General features: G+C 40.9%; 2 protein-coding genes across 2 annotated transcripts; both read right to left on the bottom strand.

Annotated features, from left to right (window-relative positions):
- sec62 (SEC62 homolog, preprotein translocation factor) lies at positions 1-12,830 on the bottom strand. The gene is made up of 8 exons (XM_074688206.1): positions 12,721-12,830; positions 5,951-6,059; positions 5,053-5,158; positions 3,844-4,069; positions 3,667-3,762; positions 3,520-3,580; positions 3,306-3,425; positions 1-3,207 (listed from the first exon to the last, which is right to left on the bottom strand). Exons 1-8 carry the CDS (start codon positions 12,754-12,756, stop codon positions 2,657-2,659), a joined length of 1,305 nt encoding a protein of 434 aa, XP_074544307.1. The 5' UTR covers positions 12,757-12,830; the 3' UTR covers positions 1-2,656.
- Positions 12,831-14,419: 1,589 nt separating this feature from the next.
- samd7 (sterile alpha motif domain containing 7) lies at positions 14,420-18,567 on the bottom strand. The gene is made up of 8 exons (XM_074689285.1): positions 18,465-18,567; positions 18,151-18,274; positions 17,925-18,049; positions 17,720-17,801; positions 15,590-16,266; positions 15,391-15,506; positions 15,195-15,305; positions 14,420-14,811 (listed from the first exon to the last, which is right to left on the bottom strand). Exons 1-8 carry the CDS (start codon positions 18,565-18,567, stop codon positions 14,572-14,574), a joined length of 1,578 nt encoding a protein of 525 aa, XP_074545386.1. The 3' UTR covers positions 14,420-14,571.
- Between the last annotated feature and the right edge of the window lie 2,034 nt (positions 18,568-20,601).

Below are 20,601 nucleotides of genomic sequence, written 5' to 3'. Positions count from 1 at the left end.
CTATATTTTTATTGCAATGATAAGATACAGACATCCAGTTTAATTAAATTATACTCCAATATTGCATGTGACAGTCTTCAAGAATGACATTGCTCCTGATGTGGACGACTAGGCGATCAAAAGACACGCTTGTTTTCTTTTTTTCTGACCAGAGATAAAACACAGATGTTTGAACAATTTCACTTTTAGTTCCCCCAGAAATGTGCGATGAGAAGCAGCAGCAGCAGCAGCGTAGAGAGTAAGAATAATACTACAATATTTAACAGACCGATACTGTGCAACAGTCAAGAACAACTGGGAGAAGACTTTTCTCTTTTTCTTTTTTAGCAAACTGCGATCGATGACGGCGACTGGCAACTCAGGACGCAGAGATGCACTTTGCCCGATGCGGGGTGAAAACTGAGAAAGGAGATGGTGTGAGAGCTACAGGAGATAAGGATTTAAGGTCTGTTGTGTGGATTAAATTCAGATTTTCCTTCCTGGCAGGTCGTCGTCTGAGACATCGAACGAGTGTGTTCAGTGAGAAATACAGACAAACCATCTACACACACATTCAATGTTATGTCGCAAATGGAAAAGACAGAGAAATGCAAACAAATCCTGTTTTCTCCCCCGGATGTTGAGTTTAAATAGTAAGTACGCTCTTTCATGATAGTATAAAAAATGTATTACAAACACTCAAAATCCTCCGTATACAAAAAGAAAAGAAGAGCGGGAAGAAGCTGAAAAAAAGGAGCTTTAATAGACTTTTAGACTAAGTATGCTATATATTTGATATATCAATAGAATTCATATATAAATGATGCTTTTCTATTTAAATATAATCCTTGCTCTAACTAAAAAGAGAATGTAAAACGCTCGTGGCTTGAGGTGGATGTGAAGGAACAGCTTGGACCACAGACTTCCACTGGAAATGAAACTGGCCTGAGGCTGCGACTTCGGCTGATCTCCAAAACGGATAAATCAGCGGCTCTAGAGAGGAATCGTTTGGTTGAATATCTTTGAGCTACTTGACAAAGAAAAGCAGCAAATCTTTGATTCAAGAAGCTTCTTGAATCTTCTTTTAGTTTCTGAGAAATTGCAGAAAACAGAAATTGATTATCATCATGGTTGGGAGGAATAAACTGATTGATTACATCGACTTAGTGCTTCCGTTGCGGTCTGGTCAGAGGAGCTGTATTCCTGATAATCATAAACAACACAGAGCAGGTTTTTCGATGTGAGTCGAGCTTTAAATGGTTTCATTGAGACCAAAAAATCTTAGTTTAGCTAAAACCTAACAACCTCTAGTTTTATAATCTTTACTTTTCTCCCAAAGTCATGAAAGATTGGAGGAACTATGACATTGCGGTTATAAAATCAAACGGACGTTTACTCGTACGTGTTACTCTGCACTGTTTGAAATCAGCATGCATAACATCTGGTATTGTTTGGCACTAGAGTTAACGTTATATCTTGGTTCCTGTTTTGCAAATAGACTTTACATCATCTAGTTTTTAGTTGTACAACAAATGCTGAAATCTTTTTTTAAAAAAGAAAATTTAAGTACGCCAGCTGTGTCCCAGTTGCTCACATTGACTCGAACAGATGAGTCCCACATTGAACATGAACTAGACTGTGAGAGAGGATTGCACGATGAGCATCAGTCTCAACAAACACTTGTCGTTACGGAGAATGGCGAGTACCTCAAAGAGCCCAACACGATCGGGATTTCTTGTTTCCTTTGAGTCGTTTCAGGATTTGGTCCGTCTGGATTTAACCCTCGTCAGTTTTCTGCACTGCCTGCCTGAGAAAGCGATCAGACTCACTGGTGGTCCTGGAAAAACCATGACACAGTGGATAGGAAGTGAAGCCAAAGGATTTCTAGCTCCCCCTGGTGACTGGCTGCAGTATAGGTCTGCTTGTAAACAAATTAACAAAGTTTTAAAGTTTTATGATTAAAGTTACTTCCTGTTGTGCTCAGTTTTCAACAAGTTATTTAATTATCTCCACAAGGAGCCAAACCAACCATAGCAAACTTTGTTGTTTGATTAATTCGTTAAATGGGACGTCAGTATTGGACTCAAATGTGAAGCACCTGTTGAAGGGAGATTTTGGCATCACTTTTGTAAACAGGAGAAGAATGTGTGGTCCATCTTTTTTAGACCAAAGGATTCCACCAGCAGCTCAAAGACGACACTAAAACCGGAAAAAATGGGCAAAGAAAGCAGCACCAAATCTTTTCTCCGTCGTCTGCGTCTTAGATTTGACCTCGCGTACAAAAGTAACCAAAGACATGGAGGCAGAAATGAAGGTAAACGCTACGTCGTGACAAAGCAAATGAAGACAGAGATAAGAGAGCTGTTCGTTAGTGTTTGACGGTCTGATGGTTTTTCTCCGGACAGCTTCCTCAGGCAGGGTTCTTTCATCCTGACGTAAATCACATCAAACATGGAGGAATCCGCTCCACTGTAAGGCTTCTTTATCATACAACGTGTTTTCCTCATTGTTGCTGTTTGTTTTCTCCGGTCCTGGTCTGTGGGTACTGTGTCAGTGGAAGAGATGGAGCGTCTCCTCCAGACGAGGAGGAGGCGGGACAAGCGGGTCCTGGGATCACAGTAGAGGGGGAGGAAAGGACAGAGAGAGGAAAGTAGAGAGTGATGGGGTAATAAGAAGTTTATGTTTCAGCAGTCTGGCCTTTAGTCTCACTCTCACCCTCTTCTTTCCTCTCTTGCGTGTCCTCTTCCTCTTCTTCCTCCTCCTCCTCTTCTTCTTCTTCTTCCGTGTGCTGCTCCAGCTCCTCCCTGGTGATCATCTCAAAGTCGTTTCCGTTGCTGTGCTGCGATCCTTCGTCCTCCCGCCGGTCGCTGTCTGTGTCTGAGTGTCGATCCGTCCCCTCCCCTTCTGCTTCTTTACTCTCCTCTGCTGCGGCTGCCACCTCTTTGCTCTCCTCCTCTTCCTCCTCCTCCTCATCATCCGCGTCCTTCTTCTCGCTGTCTGATTTCTCCTCACTGTCTGATTTTTGGGCCTTAGTGGAGCCTCCGTTGTCCTTCTCGTCTGTCTTGTCTGAGCCCTTCTTGCTGCTGGCTCGTGGTCCTTTGTACTCGTGGGTGTAGAGCGGCCTGAACGAGTCGATGAAGCCCACGTCTGCCGTCAGGTTCGGGAGGAACCAGAAGTGATGACGTCCCCCGGTCACCACCCAGATGATTAAGAAGAGGATACACCGGGCTGAGGACAAACAAAGATTGGAATCATTTCTTACCAAGAGGAAGTTCATGAAGCTGTTTGAATGTTTTTATGTGTTCAGGTTTTTGTGAAGCACTCACCAACAGCCAGGAGCAGAATACTGGCCACGAAGCAGCCTGCTGCTACACTCAGATAATAAACTCCTACTCTCATTTCTGCCGGCCACAGAGGGAACAGCGTGGCTGCGATCACTGCGATAACTGAGGGAGAAAACCACAGAACAGACAGTTTGAGTTCAGATAACCCTTCAAGCAGCTTTTCTTTAAAACAACTCCTTTTCCACTGTTGACTCACCGAGTATCAGCCCCATCGCAAATGTCTTAAAATGGACTGGATCATAAATCCAGACGTACACCTGAAGAGGGGACACAGGCCGGGTTTGACGTCTTTTCTGATCAGACACACACTTTTTAAAGTTACCCATCTCCTTCACACTCTCACCTCGTTTCCATCGAGGAACAGCTGATCCTCATGAGGCTCCAGTTTGAACTTCTTCTTCACCTCCTTCTTCTTTTTGGGCGTTCCTGGACTGTCATCCTAACAACAAAAACACACCTGAGTCATTATGAACACATCTACCATTTGTAAATCTGAGGCTAACAGCTACAGGTGACGTACGCTCTTCTCTTTCTTGGTTTCAGCGACCTCAGCCTCTTTCTTCTTCTCTTTCTCCTTCTTCCCTTTTTTCTCCTCCTCTTTGCTGCTGTCACCCTTAGCCTTCTCCTTTTCCTTCTCTTTTTCCTTTTCCTTTTCTTTCTCCTTCTCTTTCTCTTTCTTGGTTTCCTTTTCAGGTTTCTTCTTCATCACTTTGAGGGCCCGGTGGAAGAACTGCTTCTTCAGGAGTCTAAAGAGAAAAGAGGAGAATGAAGATTGAAAACTGTTTTAATCATGACGTCTTTTGGCTTTAGTGTCGATCGGAGCTCTATCAGCTGGCACAAAGTTAGAGACTTTATAAACTTAAGATTTAGACCTGCATGAACCATTTTCCGTTCTTTCCTGGATCATTTCTAGATAATGAATAGTCTCTCAAGTCTTGTTTTTCACCCTCAAAAATGTTGCTGTTGTTATTTTTCTTTTTCGTATTGCACCGCTGCTATCAACATAGGATGCTGTGTTGAACTTTAAAAGAACATATTCTGATGGTGCACAGACATTTAACCCTATAATTACTCAACAACAGTGAAAAGACGAGAAATGATGAAACTGAGAAAATTTGAAGTTGATGCCAGCAAGCTGTTTCCTAACAGTTGGGACAGAGGTGTGCTAACCATCCTTTTGCATCACCTCTTCTTTGAACAACACTCTTACCAAACAAAAGATTTCACCTGCTCAACAGCTGATTCTGGTTCTCCTTTCATCATGCGACAGATGTTTTCAGTGGGTGTCAAGTCAGCACAATAGGGAGACCAGTTTAGCCCCTGGACTCCTCTACTACAGAGCCATGCTGTTGTATGTGGTTTGGTGTTGTCTCGCTGAATAATCTAAGGTCATCTCTGAAAGTCGTTGTCTGAATGGCAGCATGTGTTGCTTCTTAACCTGTCAGTATTGTTCAGCTGTAATGGAGCCTTCACAGATCTGTAAGCGACCCATGTCATGGACACTTGAGCATCACCTCACCATCAGGGCCGTGAACTGTGGGCTAACAAAAAATAAATGCCCCCTCTCTTCTTTAGAGAGTTAATGTTTTCTAAAATGAAAATCTCCCGGTTTATTTTTCTGCATATTTAATGAAACTGTTTTTCTCAACATTTGCACATCATCCTAACTGTTTGGAAACTGGGGTTGTACATTTTTAATGTAAGCAGTAAAGTGCTCCACATAGCTCACCTGGTGCAGTAATCCACCACAGACTCCCTGGTGGTAAACACAGCCTCCTCTCCCTTCTTGGCCTTGGCCCACTTTGAGTCCAGCAGACAGTCCACTGCCTTGGAGGCTAAATATAGAGACACAAAGGTGGACGTTAAAGAACACTGGCCCTGAAAATGTCCTGCTGGGATTATGCTCACAGTTATTACAGCTCTAATGACGGGTGAGGAGCAGGAATGTTCTCCTCAAACCTGAAAAATATGACATGAAACCAACAGCTGTGATGTTGGACTCCCCAGGGAACATTGTTTCTATTCATATCTGTTTAAGAAATGTAAATGATCACTCATCTCTGCTTGTTTTTTCTCAGCAACAGATAGAAATAGAGTAATCTAAGGTTTAACTATAAACTTAAAACAAAACTGTAAGAGCAGGAGGAGTGAGGGGAATCAAAGTACAGATCCATAAACAAGCAGAAACCTGCTCCAAACCTCCATCCAGTTGAGAGCAGATTTAGCTGCTACTTCTCTGAACATTCATCATCACAAGCTTTTAAACTGTCACTTCATATTTTCTCATATTACAACAGCATTGACCAGAACTGTGTAAAGAACGTTTCCTGATCACTGTTACTGACTATAAGATAAACAAAGCTGAGGAAATGGTGAGGAAAGGGACTGTAAGGTCACGAGACTGTGCCCACGACTCTGAGTTAAAACAGAACTTCCTATAAACAACAAATGGACCCACACAGGGACAGGAGGAATATAAATACTGAGTGGGAGGACTGGGTCTGTGTGTGGGAGTGAAAACATTAAAGAATCAGACTTCTCTTTAGAAACAGAGGACAGACTTTCTCAGCTTGCAGAGTGTGAAGATGTACAGCTAGAACGACTGTCTGTCCAGACTGAGCACTCACCGATAAAGTAGTCCACTCTGTGGCCCATCATGTTGGTGGACTTGGTGGGGCAGTTGAATCTGAGATATTTGGCCACCGCCTTCTCCTCCTTGGTGGGCTCACTCACCTCCTGTAGCGAGAAAAACACCAACATAAACAACTTTAAATGAAACCCTCAGAGCTTAAAAAACGATGCTTAAGTAGATTTAACTACCAACAAAGCCTCAAAATATGACTAAATTTAATCATCAAAACCACACCCCTTTTACCTTTTAGTGTCTTAATGTGGCAAAGCAAACCCAAAGATCTGCTTAAATCTAGTTTTTACATCCATTTTTTCCAAGCTAACCAGGTAAAGCTCGATTAGGGATGGAACGGTTTGTGCTTCGTTTGGTTCATGTTTTCCTTTATTCTTCATTGTACAGCTCAGTTTGAAGCAAGTATGTAGCTCTGATCATATGCAGGAAACGTGTGTTGTTTACATGACAAGTGGAGAAGATAGAGTTAGAGGGTGTACCTGTGGCGTTCTGCTGTCTGGGAGCTCTTTAGATTCAGTGTGAGCTTTGATGACGGCGGTAAGAAAGTGGAGGATAAAACCACGACTAAGTGTTGCCAATTTAGAGACTTTATCGCTACATTTAATGACTTTTCAGACCCTTTGGCAAGTTTTATCAGAGCGGACAGTTCTTGCAACTTTTCTGGAGTTTGGAGAATCTGAGGTTAAAGCGTGTTTTGATCTCCTCAATGGTCAGCGTGTGTGAGTCCCTCCCCTAGGGATGGGTACCTTTCACATTTGAAATGATACAGTACCAATTCCGGTACTTGGCAATCGGTATCGGTACTCAACGGTACCAATTTTCGGTACTTTTGTGTGCGTAGATGGAAAAAAATATCAATTTGTTTAACAATAAAATGTAAATTATTTTTATTTAACATATTTATTCTCTAATATATAACCTTTTGATGCTGTGTTCATGTCCAGCATGGAAAATCACCTACTCTTCTTCTCCCTCAGAGTCACAAGGATGCATTTAGGTACCTAAACATGGTACCTTTTGATTTTACATGAATCGGTACCCGGTACTTTTGACTAAATTCGGTCGGTACCTATAAAAGTACCTAATTCGGTACTCATCCCTACCCTCCTCTATCCCAAAACACAGACAGACAGTTCTCCTCAATCACAGCAGATGAAATCACCCAAGTGTGTCTCCTTATGGTCACTTCTGCTGGTCCCCAGCCCAGATAAAGGAGGAGGGTTGATATGTTGTGTTTTACCTGCTTATTTCTCTCTCCTACAGAGTCCATGACAATTACATGCAAATAGTTCATTATGCAAATTAGACAGCAGTTTATTTAGTGACTTTTAGTGACTTCTGGGACAGATAATAGCGACTTTCCTTACTGAGGAGTTTGCATGTTGAAACTAGCAATGTTTCCCTCAGCTTTAATGATGTTTGAAATGGGAAACCGCCTCATTTTTTCAGGCTTTTCATGACTACACATGACAGAATGGATTAAAAATAATCTGTTAATAGTGGATTATTAGGGTATGTGGTAATCTGGGGTGTTGAAAACAACAATATACACCAAACCAAACCAAAAACCGTGACCACAAAACTGTGACAAGAACCAGACTGTGGTTTTTGTGAACTGTTCCATCCCTACATACAATGCCAGATAACATAAATAATATATGAAGAAATCAAGTTTTGTTAAATTTTACTGTAAGTTGCACATATCTTGTTTGTTGTGCATTCCACAATTTATGCTGGCTTATCTTATTATGGAAACTTTGAGCAGAAAAAGATGAAAAATATACAAATTAGAGTATAACTGTCTGCTGTGAGTGACAGATCGCTGTGTGATCCGCCTCACATCAGCTTTTTTTAGTTACTGAACTCGTCCTCTGAGGTGTCCCACCTCGTGTCAAAGTATCTGGATCAAAAACTAACAAGATGACATCCTAAACCCAAAGCTTCAGATCATGAATCCAGAAACAAAGCGTGACATCTCAGTGTCTGCCTCTCCTCTCCTTAAACATGCAGTCAGTGTGAGAAACAGCTGCACTCTATTCACCTTCAGTTTCATTGATTTCATTTTACTGTAGACACTGTCCTGGAACAATAACAGACAGAGAGTCTATATCTCCCTCTAACACTTCCTCTTTTCTCACCACATCTGCAGCGTTTGCCACCCTGCCAGCAGCTCTGAACCACACGCCAACACACAGGGAATGAAAGCATCAGCACAATGAGATTCAGTGCTGCTTAAACCAGTCCAGCTGGCTCCGGCTGGCAACACGAGGAAGAAGAGAGCATCAAACAGGCCTTTGTTTGAAGAAGCAGGTATCAGACACGCAGCTCGGTTTCATGAGACCCCTCAGCCAAACAAGCCCCTTGTTACAGTCTATACGATCTACCTGGCTTCACCACAGGAGGATAAGCTGCTGAAACATGCCAGCATCCTTCAAGTCCTGGACAAAGCAGAGCACAGTTCTTAAAACTTATGAGGAGGGAACAAGTTTGCTTCTAAAAGTCACCCACTTTGAGATCCTAAACTCTTTCGTGCTCATCAGGAAAGAGACGTGAACAATGAGGAAGAATTCAGTCAAAAGTTATAAAAGCTGTACTAAGTGCTGATCTTAGAGGGTTGTTTTGTTGAAGTTTACTCGTAAAAGAGATAACAGTTTGTGATGTTATGCAACTGATCTAGGACATTCAGACAGGAAAACGGAACATAAAGCAGTTTACGGCCTGGTTGCTCTGTAGAAATATAGCATAAAGCTAGGCCTGTAACGATTATCAATAAATCGATTAACTGAACAATAAATAAAAACGTCCTCTGTAAGTTTGCCAGCCTCGATAAACTGACACGTGCATGCATGTTTGTTTTCCTCCTCTCTTTCGACCAAAGAGGCTGAATGAGAAGATGGCTCACTTCGTCTATCTTTCCTAAAATCGGGGTGCATAGGTTCCATAGCGGATTTAGCGGATTTATAGCGGAGTGAGCATCTGTCAAAAATGTGATCTTTGGGGTGAAGACGGGGCTGCTTGCGCGTACACACGGAGAGAGCTGAAGCGAGCGTCCTGAGGGGTAAGGAGGAAACACACGCTCATATGAGTGATGGCACGAAAGATACGATTCTTAAGCTGCCTGCCACAGTCCCAGTGTGGGAATATTTTGTTTTTTATCAGAATGAACAAAGTGTGAGCTCATGAACACCAACGAGCTGATATGTCACATTTGTTTGAAAATAGTGGCGACGAAGAAGAAGAAGAGGGAGGTGGAGCGGAGCCTTGTTCTTTGACAATCCGCTCTTACTGAGGCTTTTGGTCTGCAAAGTAAATAGAAATAAAAGTGCCAAATGGTGGGCGCTCAAAGACAGCTAAATAGCCAAAGAAATGCAGCCCTTCAATACGGTTGAAAGCCAGAAATGTTAAAAATGTTTGACAGACGGTAAGAATTGACAGGGAAAAAGTACATGTTACAAACAATTCAGGAACTGTATAAACTACCTTTTATTTAGGCTATAGTTTTTATTGTAGTTTTATTTTTTTAGGGTTTCGTTTTTTCTTTAGAGACAGGGTCTATGTTTTGTTTTCTATTCGTATTAATTATTTTCATTGACATGTATTTTTTTCTAAAAGAGAGTCCATTTCATTTTCATTGTAATTTTTTTCTCTTTCTTGTTTGTTAAATTTATTATATTTTTTGTTTAATTTATTTTATTGAAAAGATCCTGACCTTTTAATTACAGTTAAATACTCTTAAGAAATTAAAGTTTCTTGCTTTTGATATGGTGTACTCACTTTATTATCCCATTTATCATAATTACATCAATGAAAAAATGGAAAATAAATTAAAATAATATTGACAATAATATCGTTTATTAGCAATAATATTTTGGAAAATCATCGTCTAGCAAAATTTGTTATCATGACAGGCCTAAATAAAGCTGTTCCAGAGAGGTTTTAATTCAGCTTAAAGTTCATTCTATCAGCTGTTTTAATCTTTACTTTGATATTCTGTGAGGTATTAAAAGTGGTGGACACAATATTTAAAAACTACTTCAACAAAAGTGATCATAATTTAGTTGTGTGATAAAAAATGGTGTTAAATGGGATTAAAAGTAAAAAGGAACCATGTGTCAAGCAGACATGACTCTTTTAGTTGTGGTCTGCTCCTATCAAGATAACACTATGTGCCGTTATGCAACGCAATGCAAACAAGCAAGAGAAATGACTATGGTTTAGAGAACACACTTTGCTCAAACTAACAGTTTAACACAATATAAATCCTGTTTTATGTTGATTTAAGATATTAATTTGAGGTTTAAATGGTTTCCATAATGCAGATACACTTTGTGTCGCCAAAGCCAACACATATAAAAGCAAAACGCAAAGATTTTACATTCATAAAGGCAGGGATTTCATCAACACAAATGCATTCCAGTCTCAAAAAAGGCAGAGTGGTGATATGACAGGGCTTTGTGTCACTCTGTATTGTTATGCAGCCAAACAGATTATTATGTCAGCCTAATGCCCTGTAACAGGCAAATTCAAGACAGTCTGAGATCCACAACAACAACAGATGGAGCGAGAAAAGTTAGCTCAGCTTTGCTTATCTCTCTGCACCCCAAAGCTGTATTAATGTACTTTCTGAGCAACAGAAATAATAACTTCTGACTTCAGATATAACACACACACAGTGGCACATTTTAAAGGGGACATATCATGCTTGTTTCTCCTTTTCACTATGCCAGACTAGGATGCCTGTAAAGCATTTTTGCCCTCACTACAAGTCATCTAGTTCCTTCATTGCCCCACAATAGCGTTCTCAATATCCTCATTTTAGGCCATTATGAAGATCTCGTTGAAACGCTCCGTCTGGAGAATGACCTCCAGTAACCTCACAACATCACAGCCCTTTGTGCTCTGATTGGTCAGTTCTATCAGAGGGGCGGAGGGGGTAGAGCCAGGGGGTGGTTTTTGCAGCATGGCAGTATTGACAAAATCACCATATTGGATGGGGCAGACCGAGCGAGTTTGCTGTTTGCCAAAACTTCACTGTAAGGCATTGATAGCACTAATAAAATGGCAGAGTGTAGGATACGTCCTTTTGTATTGGACCCCGAGTCAGACCCAGACGGTTCTGCAGCTCAGGAGGAAGAAAATCCACCTCGACACAGATCATCTCAGGACGCTTCAGTGTGGTGAGTCAAACCGGTACTGTAACATGTATAGTTCATACGTGGAAATAAAGGCAGACTTCACCAATAAACTATTTCTATAACAATGCTCCATCTTGCTCCTTCACTTTTCTCTGTCTGTTTTATCCATCATGCTGAAAGTGTAGTCTAAAGATTGCCTCTACCGCCGTTTCGTCACTATGTTATTACCGCAGCATTATTGTGGTCCAGGTTCACAGTGCATGTCAGAACAAGCATGCAAATATCACAGTCTCACCAGTATTACAACGTCTGCTAAAACTACAGTGTTTTATCTGCTAATTCACCATGTAAAGCCAAGCTGCTCAGCAGAGCAGAGTCCCTGCATCCAGCATCTGAGGGGGGATACTCGGCTCTTGGTGGGTGTATCCCTCGGTGGCGGTTGTGTGACTGACTGACATCACAAAGGAGGAGCTGCTTTATCAGATTACTCCAATAAAAAGAAAAGATCCTCGTGTTGTCATGAGGGTAGAAAATTCGCTGCCAACTGGCAATGAGCTATTTTCAGAGGCATCAAATCTCGTTCTAGGATATCAGAAAAAATACAATATCTCATTTTTTGAAAATTCAGGAGGTGAAAGGTCTTGTTTTCAAATTCATTATATTATATGTAAGTATTAAATCAGGGATCGGCATGATATGTCCCCTTTAAAGTACACAACCAGCATACTTAACGATATATGTTTAAAGAAAATGTCAACAAAACTTTTGTCCATCAGGTATCAAAAAGAAAGGCCTGGAAAATAGGGGCTTTTTTGCCAGTGCAAAGAAAAAATCTCTGTTGTTCAGGAAAAGACTCATGACTAAATTACAATTTCAAGCTCGAAGTCAAATTCAGCACTTGCACTAATTGAAAATTTAATGGCATCTGCTTCAGTTCATCCAGGTTACTTTAAAAATAAATGTGATCAGCGCCTGACTATGATGCTACACACACAGACTTTGTGTAAAGATTGATGCCTGCATGTATGTTAAATATGTACACTTTGTACATATTTAACTTTAATGTGATAGTAACAACTCCTCAGTCTGCTGCTTTTAGTTTTTGTACTTTTTCAGTGCTGCCACATAATCTACCTGTGACCTGCACGTTAAGTTCAGTAACATTTTGATGCGCTGAGTTGACTCATTCATTTAAATTCCCTCTGATTGCTCCACGTTATGTAAACACGTCTGATTTGGGCTGACGCAGCTTAGCCTGAGAACGTTTGCAGCCACTTCAACAAAATACAGATGGTTTAGTTTAGAGACAGCCGAGTTACAGATGAGTTAAAGGCTGTTTCGATATGTAGTCAAAGATGTGAGTGTTTCTCAAAGAGATGATAAGCAGCTCCAGAGATGTCGCTTCATTAAATAATTACTTCCATTTGTTTTTGCTAGCGAGCCACAGCTAGCTAACGGTTAGCCTACATTTGGTCTCATTAACCGCCTTTTAACGGCTGCGCACGAGGATGCTGTCGTTAACGGACACCCAGCAGCTCGTCGTCAAACAGCGGCTCGTTTTTAAGCTTTGTACTTCGACATGTTTGTGAAGTATTTCACGTGAATCAGGGGATGTTACCTGGATCCGTTTCTTGTGCCTCCTGCGCTCCGCCATGATCCTCCAACTCAGCTCCGCCAACGTGCGCGAGGCCGAGCACGCGCAGTGAGTATGAGGTATCGCGAGACGACTGAGTAACGGTTGGAAAGATGTTTGTGATCTTCATTCATAAGTTACACTCGTCGCCTCGAGGTTTAATGGGCTTAAATACCATAAATACCATCAGTTAATACGATAATAAAATATAAAATACAAAATATAGGTTCTATGATGAAAAAATATACAACAAAAAACGATTTATTTTCCACAGAAACTCGCATGAAATTTGTCTGATGTTAAAGCAAATAAATAGGATACGCTGGCATTATTACAGTTAAAAAAAATCATGATTTTAATAAAGTGAAGTTTTCTTTAAAATTTGCCTTTATCAAAGCAAACAAAAAAAAAAAAAAAGAAAAGAAAAAAAACCCTGCTATATAATCCCACCTTTACTCATCAAAGCCTGACAGACCTTAGTTTTTTTTTTATTTTTATTTTTTGTAAGTTATCTAATGAGATTTCACTCAATCTTCCTGGAACATCTCCCACAAGATGAATGGATACCAGAGTCAAAGGTTACAGCATCAATTCAATAGGGTTTAGACCCAGAAACAGTGCGGGCCACTCCATTACAGTCAGAGTTCTGGCTGACTGCCTGTTCTCCAGGTATTGCTGGTACATTTTGGAGGTGTGCTTTGGGTCAGTGTCCTGTTTTAAAATGAAGGTGGTCCCAATTAAGTGCTTTCAGCATCTTTAAGTCACCTCACTGTTGATTGTGACTCTGGAATTTGACGGGTACTACTTTGTGCAACTGCAGACCTGTGAGGTGTCTTTAGCTTAAAATACAAACTCTTAATTTTTTTTCTTTTTGCAGTTGTGCATTGGGCCTCCCTCTCCTTTTTTCTTGGCATTAACAGCATGGTTAGAGAATTTCAGTTTTCTCACACTTTCTTGCACTGAGTAGCCTTTAATTTTAAACACAACAATAGACAGATTTTTAAAACTTACAACTGCTGATGCTTCAGATACTAAATAGACTGAGAGAATGCCATGGTCCCCCTTGTGCTCCTTTATTGGTACAACAGTTTTCAGCTGTGCAACATAACTGCTTAAGTCAGCGGCAATACCAAGAGACTGAAGCAGAGGTCAGTTTCTCATAAAAGGTATCTATGCAAATATGTGGATCATTCTTCAAAAATCATCTGATTAATTTTGATTGTTTATTAAACGGCTGAAAATGTTTGTGTCTTCAGAAAATAAGAAATATGCGAGTGATCCCACACTTTTGAGCTGTTTACATTTTTAAAAAGTACTTTAACTTTTCTAATTTAAAGGAGATTCAATACTTTTTTCAATTATTTTCATTCCAATATGTTTTTTTTTTATTTTGGGGATCTTAAAATGTGTGTTTCTTCAAATATATGATCTATGATCTTCTATTATATGTCTCTAGACCTTACAGAAATGTGATACTGAAAGTTTTTAAGTAAAAAACACTTTATTTACAATCCAACAAATGCATCAATATATCACAGCCAATTAAAAAATAACTCATCGTTCAGTTACAAAACCATTACCATGTTATTTATGTGGCCCTTATGCAGGCCTACAGTAGAAATACACTCAGCAGCATGGGAGAGTTAATTTAAAGCTAGAAAAAAACAGACAGATGCCTGTGCTGACGAAGAAAAACTATGTCGACCTTGGAGTTATGAAATCACATCATCATGTAAACAAATCCACCACTGCTGCAGCAGGACACACTGTGCTGAGCTGTTCCCACAGACCGGGACGGACAAGGTCTGCTGCATGTGTCCACGTTATCAGTGCTGATTACGCCGTCTCACTGCTGGCGGATGGAGGCGAGTTATTGTTCTCTGTCTCTTGAAGGTGCTCTGAGGACTTGAGGATATCAGGGTCCCCGGGACTCGGCAGCATCTCCTCGCTGTTGCAGTTGACAGGTGAGCCGATTTCTGATGAGCGGTCTCCGGGCTTCTCTGGAGTGGCCTGCAGGGCGGCGGTGGACAGCGGGAGGTTCATCATGTACAGCATGTTCCCTAGACGCCTGGACACCTGTGGGGCAAAGAGACTTTTAGATATGGCTGGAAACACCAGAGGACACAGCCCACATCATTTGGTAAGAAGAAGTCTTTGGTAAGTCAGACTGTGTATCATGAAAGAGACTCTGTTACAACAAGTAGAATAATATGGTAAATTTGCCTTTTTAAAGTCATTTATTTTTACTTTTACGTCCAGTTAGTGTAAATCTGATTTACTCTGACCTCTATTTTACATTTTGTGTACATTCACTTTTGCTTAGATGTGCAGATCTGAAAGCCCTCAGATGCAAATTTGCAAAGTCCTTCCTTTTTCTAGTAATCAAACCTCTTTTTTTTTTTTAAATTTTGAGGCTTCACTGTGTTTTTATATCTCTGTCTGAAATCTGTGTTTCCCACCTGTGAGCGGATCTTAAGTGCTGGTCCCAGTTTGAGCCCCAGTGTATCCAGCAGATGCTCCTCTGACAGGAGGGGCAGGGTCTCACCGTCAATCATGTGGTCCTTGAACGTCTGAGGAGTGAAATTATGTGTCGTTACACATGAATAAAGGCTCAACAGAAGGAAAACAGTTGAAGAAAATCATAACACAACCAACCTGAGCGTACTCTGAACAGGTAGGTATACTGTTGATGAAGTTGTAAACATCATTCACGCTCCACTTCCTAATGTCTTCCGGCACCTCGTCACCATTCAGAAAGAGATTGGCTGGACCTAGAAACAAAATGACAGACCATTAGTTAGATCTTATCCCACAGGTTTGGTTTGGTGATGTATAAGCTCTGTTGGGGACCCACCAGGTGGAAGGAAACCATTCCCCGGGACTGGGAACATGTAAGGCATCCCTGTGAGTGCGCCCCCTGCAGACGGGTACATGAATTTCTCCTGGAAAGCCGAACACTGGCTGGTTATGTCTTTGTCGTTCGTGCTGCTGTTGGGGACATCCGAGCAGCCGTCTTGGCTGTTCACGCAGGATTTGCGCAGACTGGACTCCCCCTCCTTGTAGTTCTTCCTGCTTCCTGTGCTCAGCTCTGAGTCTATTTTGGCCTGATGGTGGGTCTTACTGGTGGCACACTCCTCTCCCATCTCCCCCTTCGCCTCCACCTCTTTCTCCTCCCCTGACGTGGCCCCTGGACTCTGCTCCACACCTTTATCTTCTGTTTGGCCCTTCAGGTTGGCCGCGTGGCTCTCTGAGGTCTTGTGGGCTGTAGGCCTTCTACCTGCCCGGCGTCCCCGCTCCCTGTGCAGGGTGCTGATTGGTGGGTAGGGGCTGGCTGACATGAGGAGGCTGTTGGAGTGAAGCTCATCCAGGGTGGGGCGATGGACGAAGACATCATGGCCGTCTGGGAGGCGCTGGCGGCTCCTGAACGCCATGGGGTTTGAAGGATATGCCATGGGGTTATTAATTCCCATCAGCCCCTTTTGATGAGCGTTCTCCAGCTCCTTCTGATGCAGTATGGCGTTCATTTCCATCCTAAACAGGAGCAAACACAATTACCGGACTCGTTATAACCTGATTTTTAAAGGGATAGTTCAGAGAATTCAGGAATTTATGAAGGTGCGAGGTTTCAGACACGATTGCTGGTGTCAGCACAACTCTTAAATCAATGCTTTGTTTTGCTCCACTGGTCTATGATGGCCAACTTCCCTAAACCAGAGGTTCAAAAACTTTACTATGCCAAGGTCCCCCAAACAGCATTTGCTTCTGTCTGGGGACCACCTTTGGAAACCAACAGACAATATTTTCTTTACAAAATATGTAAAGAAATGTCAACTTTAAGAATGTATTTTTTAAACTGTTAACTATTTGAAGTAACTATTACATTTGTTTGGAATAGGAAATTATTAACAGATGAAAGCCAGACTCATACAAGTAGGCTGTTGCAAAAGAGACAAAGCATTTTAGCCAAGGTGGGATACTTCTTTCTTACATAAAGCCTGTAGTTAGACAGGGAAAGAGACTCAAAGTTCAGGTCAGATTTTTAGATTTAGATTCACAACAGGCCCAAACCGCCAGGTTGACACAGATCATGACATCATCATGCCGAAGTTGCAGCTGTCACATGAGGTGCAGTTAGGTACACTTGAGAATCTAACGATTGTGGCACTTAATGGGTTGTATCTACAGGACAAATGATTATAAAAATAAATAAAATAAAATAACATAAAATAAAATAAAATAAAAATAATAATATCTTATTTTTTTCCATTCCCTCAAATTTTGTATCACCCCCTCTGGCAGTAATCTTTTAACTTCAAACGAACAGACCATAGTGTTAATAAAAAAAAACCCAAATAAAATAAATAATGAAAATGAATAAATAAAATAGTATATAACAGAATTAATAAAACTAATAATATTAGAAATATAATAATAATAATAATAATAATAATAATAATAATAATAATAATAATATCTTATTTTTTCCCTTCCCTTCAATTTTCTAATGCCCCTGAGCATTAATCTTCAGTTAACTCAGGAATACACAGGAAAAAAGATATATTACAAAACACAAATAAAAAGTATCATTTTAAAACTCAAGGGGAGGCTTTTTCACAAATGGCTCCACTTGGAAAAATAAATATGTTCTGCACAATAAGGCAGCCAGTCCATAATTCTGTTGTTGTGATGCTGGACAGGACAAGTAAAAAAAAAAAATAAATAAAAAATAACAACAATGATTTAAAACAATTAAATAAAATAATAATAATAATAATAATAATAATAATAATAATAATAATAATAATAATAATAATAATAATTATTATTATTATTATTATTATTATTATTATTATTATTATAATTAGATCTAAATTTTTCCCTTCCCTCCAGTTTTCTAACGCCCCCCTGTAGGCCCCCATTTTGAAAACCACTGCTCTAAACATCCAGCTTTATGATGTTGTCTTTGTGAAATCTCTGCACCAACCTTGCTATGTTCTGCTTGTGTATGAGCTCCTGTCTGCGAGCCACTGTCTCCATGGGCTCAGAGGGCAAGAAGCCGTAACCAGCTGAAGGAAAAGAAGGAAAAGAAGGAGAGAAAAAGAGGCAGGCAGGTTGTTAGAGCTGGTTCACATTCCTTAACACAGCCTGGTAATTCTCTCAGGCTCGGACATGCTCTCTGCAATGCTCACCTGCTCCTGGGAATGCTCTTCCAGGCAGGACGTTGGCATGTGGAGGTAGAGGTGGACCCAGGTGAGGGCCCATGTGCATCTGTCTGGCCTCAGAAGCTACCATCTCTGTTGGGGGAACGAGCTCCCTTGAGAAAGAAAGCACAGAAAATTAACTTTCCAGACACTGAAACATCCAGACAGAGTATTAGCTGCTGACGTTTTAAGAGTTTTAAAGTCTAGGACATACCTCTCCATGAAGCGAGGTTCAAACTGTGCAGGAACTCCCTGCAACCTCTGCTGGCCCTGGGTGAGGATCTGTGGAGCCATGGCCATCTGGTTTCTCATTATCATCTCCTGCCTCTGCCTGAGCTCTGCAAGAGAGGGAACAAAAGTAGCAAAGGTCATTCGGCTGAGAGTGTAGCCTTAAAACCTGAGAAACGCACTGAATCTGAAAGCTGGAAACAACGCAAGAAAACTCCTCCTTCTTCTTTTTTCAATCATGTTTTTAATTTTTTGAGATGCTTGATGCTGTTTTATTGTCTTAATGTTTCCACGTCTCACCTCCAGCAGACATGCCATTAACCAGACGGTACCAGTGCTTCTCATCCAAAGCCCCCTGCTCTCCCAGCGCTGTCATCTTCCTCAGCTGCTCCCGTGGGGTCATTACACACTCAGCGACCTTTGACCTCCACCTGGAAGTTAAAGATTAGAAATGTGGGAATAAATCACTGCAGCACAAAACTCTAATAAACTGGTGAGTAGAATATAACACGGTAAATTAAATGGGATGGAAACATATATTAGTAGTTTCTTATGTGGACCACTAGGGGGCAGCAAATATCTTTACATTAAAGAGCTGTAGCTGTTCACTGAAGTTTGTGGGTAAAAATATTTCATTAAATCAACCAAACATGAGTTATCAGTACAGAGGAGGTTTTTTGGACATATTTCAGGTCATTAAACCTTACATTTTTATTTATTTTTTCCCTTATCCCCTGATATATTCAAACACTGCTATGACCGTTTGTGTTTTGTTTGTGTTGGTCCAATCAGAGACCAGAACAAGCTGTCTTCACAGATCCTCATCACTCACAGACGCTGACTAAATTCATCCTCTCACCTTTGATCCTGAGCTTCACCTCTCACCTCTATCCCATCTTTAAGCATTAATCTTAACCCTACCTTAACCCTAACACTCAGCATACCCTAATCCTTCACTTAAATTTAACACCTAATACCAAATCCCAACCTTAATTCCAACTCATTAGAAACGTTGAGATCAGCAGAAATGATTCTTCTTTTTGACTTTTAGGGGATTTTTCCTCACCATTCTTTCATGTTCTTGTGTTTTCTTTAATTCTTTCACCTTTTCCTCTATTAATGGATATTTTTGCACATACAATCATGGTATATAATTCAGCTTGTGTGCACAATAAATCTGACTTAGACACCCTCAGTTTTTCTCTAACATAGCAGAAATCCATTACAAAATATGCACGGTGCAGTCTGATTTTTGGGTGTTTGAAACTCGACCTTATGTCCCTTAAAAGTCTACTTTACAATCATTAAACTTCTGCTCTTTTAAATCATTTTTGCATTGATGCCTTTGTGCAAACTGTGCACATATTTACCCGTCGTCCCCTCCCCCCAAACAAATGCTGCCACAAGATTTGCCCTGAGACCTTGTGCATTATCTGCAGTCACTCAAGTTCCCTCTGAAGCCCATCTAATCTGAGGGCTGTAATCCTCCTATTAGCCCTGCAACAGTCTGCTAGCTACATCTGCTGACCTGCCTGCAGAGCGCCCTGCCAGCAAGTCCAACCCCCTCCCAGCCCCACCCTCTGCAGGCCCCCACCACCCCCAGGATCCTATTAGCTAAGTCCTGGCTATACAGCACTTTAAAGGGATGTGTTGGAGGTAATCCGCACGTTTAGAGTTTTACCCTCAGCAAACCTTGCCTGTAAGCATCCCGGACAATACACCCTAAGTGCTAAGCCTATTAGCCTCCATTAGCTCCCAGGATGTCCTAAAAACACCTTGAGGATAAATCTGGGGATTCAATCGGTTTATGTGGAGCTATGTAGCGCGAACACATGCACCCTGCATCCGCCTACTTCTCTGCCAAAGTCATAAAAATCAGTATCAGCAAATGGGAAGAAATGTAATTCAACATTTATGTCTGTCTAATTCCTAAGTGGGCTCTAAGCCCTGAGCTGCTGGGTATTAATGATTCACACTTTCTAGGGTGCTAGAAGCTGGACTTCAAGATTACTGGACTTTGTTTGTGTCAACGTGGAAGTACATGAAGGATGAGTAGGCTGTTATTAGATCATAGAAGTTAAATAATGAAAGTGTAAACCAAGAAATAAACAAAGTGTTAAAACTTGTGTAAAGTATAGTCCGAGTTAAAGAGTTAAGGCACCAGATCTCAAATAATAAATACTCAGCAATCTTTGAAAAACATTTTCCCACAAAGCTCTTTTCTCTTCCACAGTGCAACAATGGTTTTCTCACTGTTTCTCAAAGTGTGATTGTATTCCCCTGACATGTGTCTCCAGTCTTTTCTAAACCATCAGAATATTGGCGTGCCAGCTTGTGTGAAAATTCAAGATATTGCAGAAAATGTTCGACAGATGTCTCGATGAACTCAGCAAGAGAAAAAAACAGACTTAGATGTTGTGCAACTTTTAAGAAAACA

The sequence above is a fragment of the Halichoeres trimaculatus genome, unplaced genomic scaffold (assembly GCF_033239565.1).
Source record: "Halichoeres trimaculatus isolate MK-OKI-2021-1 unplaced genomic scaffold, fHalTri1.1 fHalTri1_scaffold_15, whole genome shotgun sequence".
NCBI lineage: Eukaryota > Metazoa > Chordata > Actinopteri > Labriformes > Labridae > Halichoeres > Halichoeres trimaculatus.
The sequence above is the reverse complement of the archived record's forward strand: the minus strand, read 5'-3'. Positions and strand labels throughout refer to the sequence as shown.